We start from the raw sequence: 18,903 nt of genomic DNA on the forward strand, positions 1-18,903 counted from the left end.
CATCGAAGCCACAAGCAAAGAATGGCACCACGAAGACATAGAAAGACACTGGAAAGTGGTGTGAGTTCCACAAGAGCCCCACTCACAACACAAATAAGTGTCGTGCCAAGCAATCATTGGTAGCCGAGCTGAAAGCTTCAGAGTCCGATGCATGTTCTGATTTTGAGCCAGAACCCAACAAGGTGAACAACAAGGCGAAGCAAATTATTGAAGCAGAACTCAATGCCACCGTTGCCACCACCAAGGTCCAAAAGATTGAGCCCGAAGATCCAAAGAAAGGGGAGTGTCTCTTCCACTCACAGATGTGGGTGAAGGGTTCTCCGCTACAGTTCATTGTCGACAACGAGAGCCAAAAGAACCTCATTTTAGCAGAGGTCGTGAAGCGATTGGGCCTACCAACCACACCACACCCGCAGTCGTGCACCATCCGGTGGCTTCACCAAGGATGAGATCTTCACGTCAACCAGCAATGTCGCCTTCCCTATAGCATCAAACCCTTCACAGATGAGGTATTGTGTGATGTTGCTCCTCTTGAAGTTTGTGATGTGTTATTAGGCCAACCATATTTGTGGAAGCATCATGTTGTGTATGAGTCCAGGCCTCGCATTGTTATTATTACTTTGGGCAATAAGGTATACGGGATACCGGAGGTAGCCATGCCTATCGCCATCTCTTTGATCTTTGCTAAGCAATGCAGCAAGATCATCTCCTAGACCGGGAAATTTGTTTTCTTTCTAATTCACTCTCAAAGCAAGGGGAAGATAGTGGCCACATCCATGGCCCTCAAGAAGGGTTCCCCCACGCAGTAGAAGCAAGTGGATAAGGTCATGGAAGAATATAGGGACATATTCTCCTCACCCACAGGGGTACCTTTGCACTGTCAAGTCAAGCATTCGATCAATTTGACTCTCGGAGCACCTCTACCTAATGGACCAATATAGTGTCGCTCCATTCTGGAAAATGAAGAAATCGCGCAGCAAATCCAGGAGTTGTTGCAAAAAGGGCACATTCGACCAAGTTCCTCACCTTGTGGGAGCCCGATTGTACTTGTACAGAAGAAAGATGGAACTTGGAGACTCTGCATTGATTATTGGGCACTAAACAAAATCACTGTCAGGAACAAGTATCCAATCCCACGGATTGATGACCTTCTTGACCAACTCAAGGAGGCCAAGTATTTCAGCAAGATCGATTTGAAGTTTAGCTATCACCAGGTGCCAATAGAACCCATGGATGTATGGAAGACCGTCTTCAAATCCAAGGAGGGCCTTTTTGAGTGGTTAGTCATGCCTTTCGGGTTGACCAATGCTCCTGCAACTTTTATGAGGTTGATGGATGACATCTTGTGGCCCTTCACCAACTTGTTCGCAGTTGTATATATGGACGACATCCTCATCTTCAGCAAGAGTTGGGAAGAGCACTTACAACACATTCAGCAGATTCTTCAAACCCTGTGACAACACAAACTACGTGGCAACCTGGAGAAATGCACATTTGGCATGAGCCAAGTCCAATATTTGGGTTACATCATTAATGAGCAAGGCGTGCATGTGGATCTAGCTAAGATCCAAGTCATTCGGGATTGGCCAGCCCCAACTACTCTAACAGAGCTTCACAACTTTTTAGGCCTTGCCAATTTTTATCGAAGGTTCATGTTGGAATTCTCTTATATCACTTGGCCTCTGAATCAAGTTACCAAGGGCGAAGCGAAAACACAGTTCTTTTGGTCTGAGTCCCAACAAAAGGCGTTCGTTGAGTTGAAGTGGCACCTTTGTTTTGCACCTATACTCACATTGTCAGACATGCAACAACCATTTGAAATTGAGAGAGACACCTCTGATTATGCTATTGGTGCAATTCTCACCCAATAGGGGCTTCCGATGGCCTATCACAGTGAGACACTTTCTAATACAATTCAGGAATACCCCACCTATGATATAGAGATGTATTCCATTATGTAGACATGACAACAATGGAAACATTACATCCTGGGGAAGGAGACAATCACCGACCTCTTCAGTTTATCCAGACACAAGGGAAGTTGCAGAACGATCGACATCAGAAGTGGTCTACATATTTACAACAATTCCACTTGAACATTAAATACAAGAAGGGCAGCACCAATCATGTTGCAGATTGCCTCAGTCAGCCCCCAATTGCAGCACTGACTATTGTTCTCAACTCTTATGGCCACGAGACCTTCGGATGGCCACAATTGTACAAAAATGATCCAGAGTTCACCACCACATACCAGATGCTAGTGGATGGCAAGCAAGTTCCATATTTCCACCTTCAAGATGCATTATTATGCTACCTGGGCCACCTTTTTGTTCCTTCAAGCGAGCGTGCCAAGCTGATTTGGGAGGCGCACTACAGTTGGGTCGCAAGACACTTTGGTGTGGAGAAAATTGTGGCCATACTACCGAAGTAATTTTATTAGCCAAAACTCTGACAAGACGTTGGAAAATATATAAGTCTTAAGATCCTACATTGTTTGTGCCATCGCCAAACCAACCATCAAGAAGCAAGGCATGTACACTCCTTTGCTTACTCCCAACCAGTTCTGAGAATCCATCTCCATGGACTATTTATCGCGCCTCCCTTCTAGCAAGCATGGTAATGACTGTGTATTTGTGGTTGTGAACAAATTTTCTAAGATGGCTATATTGGCAGCTTGCAAGAAGAGTATCACAGCAAAGGAAACTGCCAAACTCTTCTTTGAACGAGTATGGGTACATTTTGGAATCCCGTAGACCATTATATCATATCGGGATGGCAAGTTCCTGAGCACATTCTGGTAGAGCTTCTAGACATTATTGGACACTAAGCTCACCAAGTCAACTGCATTCCATCCCCAAACTAATGACCAAACAGAGGTCATCAACCCGATGATAGTGCACATACTACGCATGTACAACTCCAAGAATCCACGAACCTGGGATGAGAGTCTTCCTTATGTGCAGCACAGTTCTAATAGAGCTCTCCATAGCTCGACTGGTCACAGTCCTTTTCAAGTGGGTCTAGGTTTTCAACCATTATGTCTGATTGATGTTGCCATACCTCATGCGACTACACAGACAGTATCCACACATGTACAGTCTTAGGCTGATAAATCAACCCGGTTTATTGAACGCATCCAACACATCCACCAGTAGGTGCATAACATCTTGGATAAGTCCAATGCCAAGTATAAGCAGCGACACGATCAATACCAGGTATCACACAAGTTTCAAGTGAGCGACAAAGTTTGGTTGCATTTGCAGAAAGAACACCTTACTGGAGCCCATCGGAAGCTCGGACCACTCCAATATGGGACTTACAACATCACCAAGGTTGTGGAAGACAATGTGTTCCAGCTCAGCATTCCCCCATTCCTTGGCCTGCACTCAGTGTTCAATGTGGATCGCCTTTGGTCATACTTTCCACCAATACTAAACACATCAGACATTGCAAAACAGCTAACACCAACAGAGATAAACCCAGACTGCATGGAACAAGCCACGACTGATCAGATCATGGGCACACAGATCAAGAACACTCGCCAGCAGAAGATCCAACTGTATCGGGTTGTCAAAGTTGGCCAACTCCTGCACCAAGGCAAGTGGCTCACCAAGGACCAAGTTCAGCAGAAGTTTCCCCATCTCATGGAGGCGCTCAACGAAATGGAGACCAATGCTTCCTAAGGGGGAAGAATTGATCGAGGTGGACAGTGATGGCCACCCGCCTATTCCACTTGGACCCCCACCATTATTTCTTTCATTTTCCTTAATTGTAGCACAGTTTACTATTTTTGGCAGTTTTTTGGGTCCTTAACTTCTGGAGTCGTTTTGAGGCCCTAAATGACGTTTTTTTGGAAAACGGGCAAACTTATAGCTTGCGATAGGGTTTGCAGTCGAAAGTTATAGTCATCGGATAAATCTTTCTAACGAGGTATCGTACGCGTCAAACAAAGATCGTGTGCCAAAGTTACGACCCCAGGAAGTTGATGTACCAATGTACCCCAACGAGGCCCACAGACCTTCGGTGCTGCTTCTCCTAAGGTTAGGTTTTTGGATGTTTAGGGTTTTACATTGTTTCTTAATAATAAATAGGCCTTTGAGCCTCATTGTAACAGAGTTCAGAAGGCATGTAGCCGCCACATTTCTTCTCAGAGATAAGCTACCATCGCTTGAGCTAGTTTATTTCATTCTGCATGTAAACAATTTTCAGTACTTTGTTATTAATAAATTGAAGTTTTGTTTTCACTATATCTCTGTGTTTCAATTTATATTTGTATTTCATTTTGTTCCTTCATAAATCTGGATCAAGACTTAATTGTTAAGGGCATAATAAGTCTTCAAACAAGGATCACCTTCAAATATCTAACTAGACCAAGTCTCGTAAAAGTGTTCCCTACCTTGTTAGAAGTGGCTAGGTAATCAACCCTATTAGGTGCTTCTAGGCCCTAAGGGGAGGTGACATATCCAAGGTCAAGCCTTCACATGATAGTTGTTTGTGATAGTAGTGGCAACAGAGGGAAAAGACTCATGGCTAGGTGCCATGGCCATGGGACTAGTTGATGAATGTCCATCACCCTGAGTGTTTAGAACTTTAGATGTATGGAGGGAGAATTCATGGAGGCATGAGTTACCCCTTTCCTCAGCCTACTTTTTCCACCCCTTTGGTGCACCTTTTACTTATTTTTGATAATGCTTTGATAAGAAGCGTAGCTTAGGTCTCCAAGCTTGCTTTTAATAATATAGCATTTATTTACCCCTTAAGGATGTGTCAATTTATTGCTCATCAAGGTTAGGACATGCAAGGGTTCCTTAAGATATGATAGAGCATCTAGTGCTCAGGAATCGGGTGATGGCTAATGAGGGGGGTAGAGCTCATGCAAGGCTTCTTCCCACACACTAGTTATGTCCCAAACATCTTTAACTTTTCTTTGTTTTTTTTTGTGCCCATCTTATGCTTTTATCTTTAGTTTAGCTACATCAACCTCCAAGGAAAAGTTTTCTAGCCTTTATTCAAGGATGTGGATATGAAGGTGCCAAATCCCAATGAACCAATGACAACAAACCATAAGAATGGATGTGAAATCAAGGGAGTGATGAAAGGTGTTACGTATGGGATGGTTATGGGCACACTACTTCAATCCAAGTTTTCCATGTAGTACCTCTCCTATAACCCTAAAACCTTAAAGGAGGTCCCACTAGACTAGGGCTAAAGACTAACCCTAAGACCTTAAAGGAGGTCCCACTAGACTAGGGCTAAAGGCTAACCCCCCTGGTAAGGTGAGAGAACAAGTTTACAGTCAAGATCAGTGAATCATTCAGATAACCCCTTTATTCATGTTAGAATGCCCAAAATATTAAGTAAAAACATATGATTGCAAAATGGTTAAAGTACATACCGAGCGGTAGCCCACCTTCTTGTTGAATTTTGAGCAACTAGGGAGAAATTTCCCCATAAATCACTTTATGTGGTTAACCCCTTTCACCCTTGAAGCGAATTATTTCTCGAAGGGCAAATTATTTTTCATAAGAGCAAAAATTATTTCAAAAGTATTTTATAAAGCAATTAGACATGTGCAAAATAAAATCACTTAAGTGATTCAATTAGACATGTGGAAAATAAAATCACTTAAGTTATCTAATTCGAATGGGTCACTCTACGAGCTTCCAAAACACTTAATTCGAGGAACGGATTTTGCCTCAAAAATTTATATATATTGCAAGGAAGGCATCATTGTGATCATCATCGAGTTCTTTCTCTCTCTCTCTCTTGTATTGGTGCTCAAACTATATGGCTTCGCATTGGTGATTCATCTGGCTTTCTCACTGATCTACTGTTTGGCAGATCTATTTCTTGGCAAATCTATTATCTGGCAGATCTATCATTTGGTAAATCTATTGACAGATCAAGCTACAGCTCTCGCACTTGGAGGAGATTTCTCTCATATTCTTGGTTAGACCTCTTTGCATAGAGGCTTATTACTATCTTGTATCGGCTAACTGAAAGAATCATATTACTCTCGTTTTGAAGTTGGTTGATCTCGCATTCAAGAGGTATCATTACTCTTATATTGCTCTTGCATCAAATGAATATTGCTCTCATTTAGCTCTCGCACCAGTGGTTTTTGCTCTTGTTAATTGTTGTTGTTAATGCTCTCGCTCCAAAGGTATATTGCACTAGTTTTGTTCTCAGATCATAAGTATAATTATTGTTGTTAATACTCTTACTCCAGTAGTATATTGCTCTTGCTCTCCTCTTGCATCAGAAGTATTATTGCAGTGGCTATTGTTGTCGCACCAGAAATATTTAGCTCTTGTATTGCTCTTGCTCCAAATATATTCTATTCTTGATATTGCTTTCGCACCAAAGTTTGATTGTTGGTATATTGCACTCGCTTCAATAGCATTATGATCTTGCATTTGGAGAATACTGCTCTCAGTATTTAGCTCTCGCACTTGTGCACTATGTCTACTGCTCTTCTTTTGGAAGCCTTTGGAGGCTTGTGGTGGTATTTTGAAGCTGTCATATTAAAAAGGGTTGTTACCATTGTTATTTGTAAAAGGGGTTTTGTACTCTAATTATGTATCTCTGCTAAACATTTGAAGACGATCTAATAGAAGAGCATTTTAAAAGGGTTTTCCCCCATGGTGGGGTTTTTCCGTAGTCTTGGACCAAATCCTGTATCTTGTTGTTCATTGACTGTCATCTATGGTTTAAGATCTCAAAAATTAAATTTTAAATCTGCAAAATTTAACACTTCTTTCAAGAGAAGTGTCGGATGGTGAGAGGTGTATGACCCATGCAAATGGTGGAGGAATGTGGCATATCATAATAACTAAGCAATGTATAGGGTTGTTGATTGGTTGGTTGTCCAAAGAAGGTGGGATTGACATAGGCCACCCCTCTAATCATTATGCCCCTAACAAGATTGGAGGTTGCTAGAAAAAATCTACAATATGACAAGGAGTAAATGGGATCACTACGTAAATAACAACCATACACCTCGTGCAACAGACCCACCTAAGTGGAGAATGAGAATTGGCATAGTGAATGGTAGGATAAATCTAAACTAGTAAGAGGAAAGTTTTCTCCAATGGGGTTACCCATTTCTGCTAGGTAACAATGTCGTTGAATTATGCCAAGACAAAACATGCTTCAAAGTGTGTGCAAATGTACAACTAATCTATATAGGTTAAAGAATCCAATTCAAAATTTAAAAGATTTTACATATGAAGAGTACAAAAGCAAAGGGGGAATTGTCTCTGAATCCGAGCCTATTGGTCAATATCTTTTGACAAGCGAAGATAATTTGGCCATTAGGTGCGATCTAGAATCAGGGCAAGGATTCACATGGAAGAGGCCCAATTTTGAAAATATAGCCGATCACAATCAAACTTTAAAAAAAAATCAAAAGCAAGGCTTTTCATTCAGGAGCAAAAGCTCAAAGGTTGCAAGGAAGTTTCGAAAAGCAAACAAAGAGTTCTTGAAAAAGAGCCCATCTTGAAAGTCATGGCCAACAGAAAGTATTATGTTGGAGAGGATAAGCTTGATATGAAGGGAGGGCTCCATTCAAAGGTTTTGAACCAATTAAAGAATATGGTTTTTGAAGGTAAAGTTCAAAAATCGAAAAAAAAGATAAAACAAAACAGAAAAACATCGAACAAACTGAAAAGTTCGTCCACTTCAGACAATTATGAGAGGGTCTGATCTGCAGATCATGGCTGATCTAGAAATTGGGGCAGATCTCCAATACAAATAGGTGAAGAGAGAAACCAATTTGGAAAATCGAGGAAGGCAAATTTGAGTATTAAAGACTTGTGATTCAACAAGGAAGAACCATTCAAACGAAGAAAAGAGATAGCCCAACATTGTAGTCAAACATGACTTTGAAATAGAGTAAAGGAGAATGTGATTAGGAAGGGGGGCTCAATTTGAAATGTTAACCCAACCATGTAACTGACAGGGCAAAGTTAGAATAAGAAAGATAAAGAGGAAATGAGAAATGAAAGAGTTCGAACAAAAGAGGCTTCAATCAAAAGAAAATGAGATCGAACTCGAGGAAAACCAAAAAGATGAAGGAAGATGATTGATTTGGGAAATTGGAGGAAAATTTGAAAAGCAAGCCATTTCAATAAGCATTGAAAGAAACCAGAGTGAATGAGGACACAAGGTCAATATAAATCCCAAAAAAGAAGAAAATCAGAAAGGGGGCCACAAGTTTTGTTTAAAACTCAAGGGGGTTGTTGAGGGCACAACAGATGGATAAAGGTGGGCAGGAGGATGAAACCCTCTAGAAAAGCATTCAAAATTGTCTGGAGTACCTAGTGGATTTCATAGCAAGAACATGGATCTGGTTTTTGTAGAAGAAAAGTTGCTCTCGGGCCCTGTAAAAAAGCAAAACCCTCCAGTGTTTATGTTTATCCATGTAGTGTCAGTTCCATTATGCTTTCTGCGCATGGCTGTACTTTCCGAATGGGTTGTCGGCTTAATATTGTCTTTTATTTATATATCCAGTTTTTGGCCTGAGGCTATCTGGTTCCAGTCAGAAGGGCCATATTGTTTAGAAAGCATTGATTTTGGACAATCCATATGTAATATAAAGTTTAGTGGTGTACACAACATAACTGTTATGAAAACTAGAAAGAAAAAAAAAAAAGAACTTTCCAAAAATCAATCGAGTAATCCCAACATTAAATGCACCATTTAATACAAAGTCAGAACACCCCTACTTCATTCAGAAGTTTCTCATTCTAAGGTCAATTCCCCCAAATATCTCTGATACCTTTCACTGCCAAACCCTAATCAGACTCTCAATAAAAATCACAATTTTTTCAGAAATAATAAATTATTAATCTTTGAAAAGCTACAAAAATTGAAAACTTTTTGTGGCCCTCAAAATCCTAAGGCTGAAAAAAGCAACGAATACAAAACTTGATTAAAACCCACGGACCTCTAAAGCGTGCTTGTATCTACGATACTTTCTTAGCTGCTTAACAATACGCTGCAATTCCGATTTCTTGGTTCCCCTGCCCTCATTGATCCAATGTTGAAGCACTGTAAATACACTGAGATTGGGGTCTCCCAACTCGGATATCCTCTTGTATAGACTGTCCCCCACCAGCGAAAACATAGGTAACCCACTGCATCCGGAACTCTCCGACGAAACCGCTCTGAATACCGTTATCCTACAAACCTTCCGTTCTACCCCCTTCCTAATTCTGCTGGGAAATTCATTGTATGAGCATGTTCTCTGCAAATGAAGTTCGCGCAAGCCGGCATCTCTCTGGTATTCCGGGAATAATTGCGGAGTGAAACTGCAACTGTTTTTGTCGAGCAATGTGCTGCTACAAAAATGGTTAGGCCTACAAAATACATAGACGAGTGTTAAAATTCTAGCTCTTGTTGGGATGGGAAAAAAAATTAGAGCGCATTTGGCAGCATTTTACCAGCTGGAAGGAATGGACAGCACAAGGGACTTCATGGCTGTAAAGGGCTATCCTTACACATAAGCTGAAAAGCTTATGAAAGCTTCGCACCCATCAATACTATCAGAGATTAAATTGATACGAAAATATTACACTCTCCTTTCAATCCAACCTTCCCTGCTTTCCAGCAAAATCAGATTAGTTTATAGTTATATTGACCCAAATCCCACATTAAAGAGGCTTCTCCTCGCTACACTTAAGCCCCATTCCCACAAACAATCGATGTTAATTGGCTGCGGAGTGAACTTGAACAACCACTCTGGTTTTTACTAAAGGTTACTTTGGCTACCTCAGAGTATTTTTTACACAGGTACTCCGATGACCTGTGTGTCTTCTCTTGAAATTGCTGTCTTCACATAAATATATCTCTATTTTGTCAATTTTGAGTTCGCTAAAACCTCTGCGAGGCGCTGCGAGGATGATGTAATTTCATATTGTTAACAAAGTTTGTCCAGGGAGATTTTGTGTATCAAAATAGTAAATGGCTACTAGAGTATATGTAATACTATACCATTAAAATTAAATATTTTTAACGAGTATATGATTTTGTAATATTTTTAATGAAATATTGGCTATCTCCTGTATATTACAATTAATGGTTGATTAATTAAAATTTTGTCTATTTTAATGGTGAAAAACAATTTTTTTTAGAAAAAAAAAAAAAACATTGGATTTATATTAAAAGAGAATATATCTCGTACAGACAATGAATAAATCATAAACAATATATGTGTGTCCTAGTATTTATAAAGAGAATATATCTAGTATATATAGAAAATGAATAGATCATAAACAATATATTTGTGTCTGAGCATTTATAAATCAGAGTTTTTACCTAAAATGTCGGTATTATATTTTAGTCCATCATAGTGCATAAGCTTCATATCAACCATCCAGAAAAAACTAAAGTAATAAGGTTAAAAAGAAAAAACAATGATGTATATACAAACTATAGAAGGTGGAGCAAACCCTCTTCCTAAGAGATATTGTCCTCCATGAACCGGTACCTCATGACCCCAAAATCACCACGGAGACCCTCTTTGGAGAGTGTGTCTGCCACCATGTTAGATTCATGATAGATGTGTCGAATAGTAATGCCTGGGAGAGTTCCCATGAGTTGTTTTGTGTGTTCAATCCAGTAGGATAAGAGAGGGGGATCATATGCAAGTGACCCCTTATACCCTCAATGAGGGATCTCGAATCACCATAGATGTGTAGATTATTTACCTGCAGTATGTTGGCAAACCATAGTAATCCTTATAATGCCAAAGTTTATGCCCTTGTGTTGGTACCTAGGCCACCATATCAAGAGAGTTTGTATTGTTGCATGTCACTTATTTTGAGCCAGGTGTCGCATCCGCATTGTCCATGTGGAGTCGCTCCATCAAAAAAACCTGCAGGGAAACGAAGATATGGTGGACTATAATGATATGATAAATCTTTGATTGAATCAATAAGGTTGGAGAGTGATGTCATCCGGGATATGATCTTTTGACATATTTTGTTGCCATTGATCGCCACTCCTTAGAATAAGCATAGATCTCGCACGCTCCAGACCTCCTAGAAAAGGAAAAAAGGAATTTCCTTGAAATTGCCTCCTCCTGATGCCCATTTAGTGATACATTGTTTAATATTATGCACCCGCTTGTCCACTAAGTGATATGTCTGTGATATTCGCCTCCATATCATTCTAGTAATAGGGCATAGGATGAAGATATGAATGTGGGATTCCATATCTTGTCTACAAAGAATGCACCACCCAAGTCCCGAGAACCCTCGCTTGAGAAGGTTATCCCATGTTAGGATTTTATTCTTCGATAACAACCAAATAAACAGGATGATCTTGAGAGGGATATTCCATTTCCATATTTTCGTGAACTAGGATGGGATCTTCAAATCATATATTTGAGACATGTAATAATGATATGATTCTGCCACAATAGAATGTTTGTGTAGACCCCCACTCCAAGTGAGATGGTCTGACAGAGACAGGCCATACAAAGGTATTTGATATAGATGTTTCAATCCTCAACACTTTGGCATACAAGTCCTAACTTCGTTGCCTCTTTCCAAATAGGACATCCTCCTTGCCACTGTTGGATGATTTGATATAGAAAAAATATACTCTGGTGTGAATGATCTCCATTGTGTGCTCCTTAAGCAGTGTATCTTGATTGATGCCCATCATATAGCCTGACCCAATTAAAATATTTTGTCCATTACCAAAAGCCCATTTCAACCTCATCTAGAGCTAGTGCATCACCTTAGTGAAGCTTCTCCATATAAGAGATCCCTTTACTCAAGAAAGGTTGTTATCTCTATACCATGTATTGATGTTCGTTCCTTTTAGATATTTATGCTTGATAATGTGCTTCCAGATCCCTTGTCCAGTTAAAACTATCCACAAATATAATCAATAAAGTCTTACTGAATACCTTAGTATCCAAAAAACCCCATCCTCCAAAGACCTTTGGTTTAGTCAGCATTTCCTATTTACACATATGGAATTTTGTATCCACTCTCGTGCCATACCAGAGGAAACTTGATAGGATAGCTCTGATCTTGAATGTGATAGCAAACGACATCGCAAATAAATGTGCCCAATAAACAGTAATCTGTTGAAGAACAGCGTGTATCATAATGTATCTACCTCCCAGTGATAGCCATCTGTGTGACCATGAGTTCAGTCTCTTTTTATATTTGTCTAGTATCCAATACCAGTCTAAGTTATTGTAGGTATTAGGCTTTAGTCTAAATCCCATATAGGATAAGCCTTCAGTAAGGGGAATAGATCTCACTCCAAAAACACTTGTAATGATCTTTATATCATACTTGTCACCATTAGAAAAGAGAATAATAGATTTGTTGCCATTTGCAGTCAGTCTAGAGGCCACACCATAACGTAAAAAAATATAGTGAAGAGCAGACCACTGAGTTTTAGAAATTATGCCAAAAGTAAGGATATCATTAACAAAGAATAAGTGCGTGATAATCACATGAGGAGATATATAGAGGCCCTGGAAATGACCTCGAGATTGTGCCTCCCTAATCTTCAAGCTTAGACCATCCATGACAAGAATAAAGAATAAAGGGGAAAGAGAACATCCATGTTGAAGTTCTTTGTCTACCTTGAAGAAACTTGAAGGATATCCATTGATCAAAACAACATAACAAACAGAGGGTATACATGCCGTAATCCATTCCATAATATGTGGGTGTAAGTCAATGTTGTTTAAAATGAGGTGGACGTAGGACCAGTCCACACAGTCACGGGTCTTTTGTAAATCCACTTTCAATAACGTCCTTCTTTTTGGTATGGATAGTGTGAATGCATTCTTGTGCCGAAGCAATGGCATCATGAATCATACAATTGCACACGAAACCAAACTATTCCTAGGATATGTGAGCAGAGAGGACATGTGAAATGTGTCTCGCAATCATGTTAGATATCAACTTGTAAGTGATGTTCTAGAGGGGGATCAGCTTGAAGTTCTGGAATGTGTGAGGAGTAAAAGATTTTGGAATAAGAGATAAGAAGGTAGATTTAATAGCAACTGTAATCTTCGTAAAAATATAGTAATCGATAATGAATCTATTTTTTACAAACCATAATTTTGGGATGGTATATTTTTCCTTTTCAAATAATCAACCAACTTAAATTCCCCCACCGGAGAAGCGCTCATGCATAGATCTGTATATGGGCCAAGTAGATGTGTCCTCTGTAAACAGGCATCCGAGACTAATGAGCATTTATTTCTGCACTGTACACAAGTCTCTCACTTCTGACAAGCCATCACCCAGCAGCTCGCTATCAGGAACACTTGGCAGGGACCTTCTCTTATACATGCCTGGATTAGCTGGACATTTGCCCATCATAAGCATAAAGAACAATGCCTCCCTCTTATACTCCGTTAGACAATTTGGCTCGGGCAAAACCGGTTCATCTTCAAAAACCATCCTGTAAATTGGAAACTGCTCTCTGTACAAGCCATGTTCACCTTCCAAGATGTCCCTGAGGACTTGCCTCCACGCACCCGCACTATATCAGGCCCCGGGAACATTGATAAAACTCGGCCATGGCCTTCTTCGACAGGGCAGCACAGCCTCATGGATGTGGGGGGGGCTTCTGTCTATATATCTCTAAACAACATTTCTACAAAGTCAAACTTGGTCTTGGAGACAGAGCTAACAATTATGTTGAGATCCTTACACTTAGACACCTACTGCAATTCTCCCTTGCGCATAATTGCATATCTGTTCAGATTTTTGGAGATTCACAAATCATCATAAATTGGTTTAATGCTATTAATCAATGCCATGCCATTACTCTACAAAATATACTATTTGACATGCTTAATCTCAAATCAGGTTTTAATTTGATCTCTTGTCAACACATACACAGGGAATACAATGAGGATGCTGACAGGCTTTCCAAGGAGGGCTCGTTACTTCCTAGAGGCTTGTGGATAATTAGTGAGCAGGGGGATTCAGAAGTCTATCAATACCACCACAGACCGTACATAGATCAGGAATATCACAGGGTGGATCGGCTATAGACAATGGAGATCCGGCCGATGTTTTTCTTTTATTTATAGTTTATATATAGAACCTAAACTTGTATATTTATTTCTTTTGCTATTACAACATGGACAGTATTTTTGAAAAATGGCCGGCAAGGTCAAGGTTTTTGCAAACACAAAATATGTATATAGCTCTAACTGATCATTCAGATAACGCATATGCCTACAAGCATCTACTACATGTAATTTTTATCACATAATGAAAGATTACGATTTTTCTCTTTGGAAAAATCAACCAACTCAAATTTATAAATAACAATTAATAATAGTTATTTTTATTAGTCCTTGCCTCGCGTTGACGTGTGTTGACTCTTAATATTTTTCCCCAGTTTATTGCAATTTTAACCGAAGTTTGGAGAAAATGCTTAATATTCCTATTTTTCCATAATTTCAAAAATATATTTCTAATTTTATAGTAATCTTATTTCTAATTTCCAATTGGCTCGGCAAACTCTAATGGGATATAATTCCCCTAATGGAAGGCATTTTATTTTTGGTACTTGTAAGTCCTTGACAATTCATTTAAAAATAAAAACAAAAACTAATTTTATGAGTGGTCATTCCATTGGCGACTACTCTAATCATTGGCACTAACACTAACATTGTTATGCTACTGCTCTACCTAATGATGCTAGAAATAACACGGTTGTAGTTCCTTTACGTAGGCGGGGGGGTGGGGGGAGCTGTCGTGGCGGAAAAAGTCATTTGGGCTGACACAACTGACCTCCCTAGGAGTCTAAACTCTCTAGCGACAAACAAGACAAAGTGGAGTAATCTTTCTCTAAATATACCTTTTACAACATGAAAACTACAAGTGTTTAGGCTTACCTTATTCCAAAACGCTGTTGTTGTGGTCCGTCCTTGCCGATCCGGATGAGCTCCTCCTTCAAGTCAATTCCTGCAACCACAAACAATCAAACAATTACCAAGCACTTGTATTTCATATAATAAAACATACATTCAACATGCAGACCAAGGAACACATGAAATAACTCATTAACACAAGCTATTGAGAAAAATAAACCAGTTTGTATTAATAACGAAACAAAGAAACTCTTACAACCTGGCCTTGGTGTTGTGCAAGTTCCTCCCAGGGTCCATCAAGTGTTTTCCTCTACTTTGACAAAGCTCACCTACTTCCAAGTAGAATCATGTAAAGACAATCTCTCCTCACAAAGGTTCTAATGGAAGACCTAAATCCTGCAGCATTTACCCAAAGAAAATGTATAGCTCCAACCTCTCCTCCTTCTGGCTCAATGTCTTTATTTATAGTGCTGTAAAGAGGTTATTCAGGTCCACCATCAATGGGATAATCCTCCTCTTTGGGTGGGATAGCTCCCTTATTGATGGGATAAGCTCCCTCTTAATAGAGATACATGAACCAACTGGAGGCGCATCCATTTCATCAAACCGACCTCTAGAATGTTCTAGAAGTAACCACAAGTAACTTTTTTAAGATGAAACTTGCGCATTTTGCCTTTTACAGAAGGACGCACCTGTCCTTTAACATACAGAGCGTCCATGGACGCAGCTTTTGTGAACATGGTCAGCGTCCCCGCAGGTAAGGCTAGAGAGAACCTGCGACCCCAGAGATAAACATAGTTTTTACAAGACTTTCTCTCTTCTTTGAGTTTGAGATGGATAACAGAGGCATAAGACTTGCCTAAGAGGGTAGCATGACTGTTGATTTGAGCCATACTAACTGTAAGTAGTCAAGGTGACATTTTTTAGTGTAACAGATTGCCCCCTAAAGTGCGAAGCCTGGAATAGATTAGGGTTTTGTAATTCTAGGAAGGGTGAAGCGCTTTATCATTTCAAGGATTGACTTGTGGATGACCTGGTTGGAACCTGCAATTTTCAACACAAAATACATGTATAAGATTATATCATCACTGAGGTAGGCATTCCCATACTCAGATTCAAAACTTTAACTAATGGACTAACTATTCTGATACAGGAATGATCTTGCAGTACATCATTTTTATAGACTTTTGTAGACACAGTATGGACGCAGCCATCTGTTTATGATTAGTCTACATAGATAATGAATACAAAACTCCTCGCAGCCTGGATGGTAGAAACTAGATCCAGGGTCTTCACTTCTACTTCCCGAATTGGTACGATTCTAACCATGTGATTAAATGATTTGATGTCGAACATGTTAGAAACCACTTGATTACCAGTCGATGATGTAAACTGTTAACAAGCGTGAGAGAGACCACCAGTAATGTCAATGGTTCTCAAAGTACCAAGCACAACCCGTGAAATGTGAATAGATGTTTTGATGTCGAACACTTCACGGAATCCTTTGATCGAAAGTCAATGATGTAAACTGTCGTCAAAGGCGAGAAACCTGCCATTGATGCATGCAGACTTCAAGGTACTGTCGATTCCTAAGTCATCTTTCTAGATAATGTGTCGATGTCGATAGAAAGCGACTCGTTGCAGGCAAGCTTGCAACACGAAATCATTGTTCAAGTTGAAGAAATGTTGCTGTAAGGACTGACTCAGGGATGGTCAAATGGATGATAAGTGTTTTGCAGATGAAAGTTTTGCTTGCAGACCTCTTGAACACATAACGACACGACAGATGGTTTGGTGACTCAAAGTTAATCCCGGAACCCGGTTAAAGACTTTCAAAGCGATTTGGTCAACTGTGAGGTAAAAGATTTCCCAACCCAGGTGAATGCAAAAGTGTCGTGTTCAAGAGTGGTAATAAAGTTTCGTTTGAGACAAAAGGTGACAAATAGGTTCATTCTTCTCTCTTTTCCCCCACCATTTCTGGCAAGTACCTCTTTATTTTTAACAAGCTTGAGGAGGATAACATATGCTTGGTTATAAGCTCATCCTTCGGACGAGTCCAACCTAGTTTAAATTCGAACCCTAGGAAGGAGTGGTTCGTTCCTGTTTGTAATTGAACAGGTCCTTTACTGTAAAAGTTTAACGAGCCCAGTATAGGAGAAACTCGGCGTTTTTCATTTTTAGAGAGTCTGAAAAACTTAAGGAAACTCCACGTTGAACTTTTTCGTAAATTTGTGTCCCTCAAGCCCGAAAAAGTATAAAATAATACCTGGGGGAACCGCTTGATCTTTGCGACCAAGGAGTACTTTCATAATAGTGTCGTCGACCTGAAAAGTAAAAAGTGATCAAAGACACGTCGTTTTATTTCCTTATCGAGTTTGAAACGACAAAAACCCGGCAATCTTTTCCTGATTTTACGGTCAGAAAAGAGCTAAAAGGGGACCGTCTTTTAATTCCGTTTTAACGAGTGTAAAAGAAACACTCGGCGATCTTTTCATGTTTTAGGAGTCAGAAAAGGGCTTAAAAGATGACTCTGATATTTTTATTTGTGAAAATTACAATTTCCCTCGAAATCCCTTTGTCCTGCACAAAAGCGACACATTACTCATACCTGTTTAAAATAGGCAAAAATACGTCGAAAAACATCTTTTCATGGTAAAAAATGAACTCATTCACCCAAAAAACCTATAAAAAGACCTTTTACCATGTCATTTTTACCGTTTGACTTTGGAGGTTGAAAAAGGAGCTTTTGACAAGAAACTTCCCGTGGTTGCTGCGGAAAATCTGACCGTCGGAATCGAACGCCGCTTCATCCAGGTATTTTACACATCCTACTCTGCATTTCTATCCGTTTAGAATTAAGTTTTAGGTCTTAGTTTCATTTTTTGGGGGGGTTTTGGTTTTATAATGCGCCTCTCGGCGGACGCAGGTGCCCTTCGGGTGACCTGCGTCCCCCGACTTTTTCTCACACGGGAAAATGGTCGGGGGACGCAGCCCGCCTTCAGGCCAGCTGCGTCCGGACGCCCTGTGCTACAAAGCTGGGGTGCGTCTTCCGAGAAGTGCGCATTTGAAAACCCCAACTCCCTCAAAAAACCACCAAAAAACTTCAAATCAATTTCTAACTGTCTTTTTTGATATGCAGGGCATTAATCATGTTAGACTGGAGAGAGAGAGAGCATGTAGAGGAAGATGAAGCTGCAATAAACCACCAACCTTCTCTGGATGCCCTAAGAACATGCGGGTTATACAAATATTGGACCATACCGGGCATGAGGGGCCAGGTAAGATTCTTGGAATGGCTGGTTGAGCGATGGAACGTTCAAGAACAATGCTTTTACATAGGAGGGCACCAGCTTGAGATAGAGCCCTCGGATGTATACTTTCTCACTGGCTTGCCAAACAGAGGTGAGCAACTCAATCTTGCGGGGACCAGGCCGGGTGGCCAATCCCTTGATGATCTCCGCGAGGATTGGTGCAGACGTGGGGCTCACCATAAAAAAGGCATAGAGATAAAACACATCACTCTGCCTGAACTCAAAGTCATTGCGTTCACGGTCACCAGAATTTGCGGCGCGGCCGCTTTGCACATTGCTTCCGGATCCCAAATGCGGATGGCGATTGACTGTTACCAAGGCACCATCTTCAACTGGTGTGAAGCTGTGTCGGCTCATATGAAGAGCCAACTGACCAAGGCAAAGAACGGACGACTAAAGACTTTTGGATATGGGCCTATAGTCGTGAGCTTTGCCTTGGAGAGAGTTCCAATGCTGATCCCTCAGCAACTCACTGTTGATGACTTGGGTCCTCGGGAGCCAAAGCTGATACGATGGGTTACGGTGATGGCCCGGCATCCTGACGAGGGTGCGGCAGTGGTTCGATTCTCAGACAGTTACTTTGACTGGTTAGAGGGCCAGCTTTTTGTGATACAGGACTTTCCGTATGCCGGAATGGATTTCAGAGGTGATCCGGACATGGTTCTTCCACAGGGAGAACAATGGGACGACAGAGGTACTTTTATTTTCACAAGTTTTCTAATTATG

General features: G+C 40.3%; 1 protein-coding gene across 1 annotated transcript in view; it reads right to left on the reverse strand.

Annotated features, from left to right (window-relative positions):
- Positions 1-9,941, reverse strand: part of LOC149255424 (large ribosomal subunit protein mL101 (rPPR4)-like) — a 106,691-nt gene extending 96,750 nt beyond the window's left edge. The window contains exons 1-2 of the mRNA XM_089460485.1: positions 9,444-9,941; positions 8,948-9,359 (exon numbers count right to left, since the gene is read on the reverse strand). Coding sequence (XP_089316611.1) covers positions 8,948-9,359; positions 9,444-9,478 — 447 coding nt within the window. The 5' untranslated portion in view covers positions 9,479-9,941. The remainder of the gene's footprint in view (positions 1-8,947; positions 9,360-9,443) is intronic.
- Positions 9,942-18,903: the final 8,962 nt, after the last annotated feature.

The sequence above is a fragment of the Pinus tabuliformis genome, chromosome 7 (assembly GCF_031772625.1).
Source record: "Pinus tabuliformis cultivar Carrire ecotype Pingquan chromosome 7, CPIR1, whole genome shotgun sequence".
NCBI lineage: Eukaryota > Viridiplantae > Streptophyta > Pinopsida > Pinales > Pinaceae > Pinus > Pinus tabuliformis.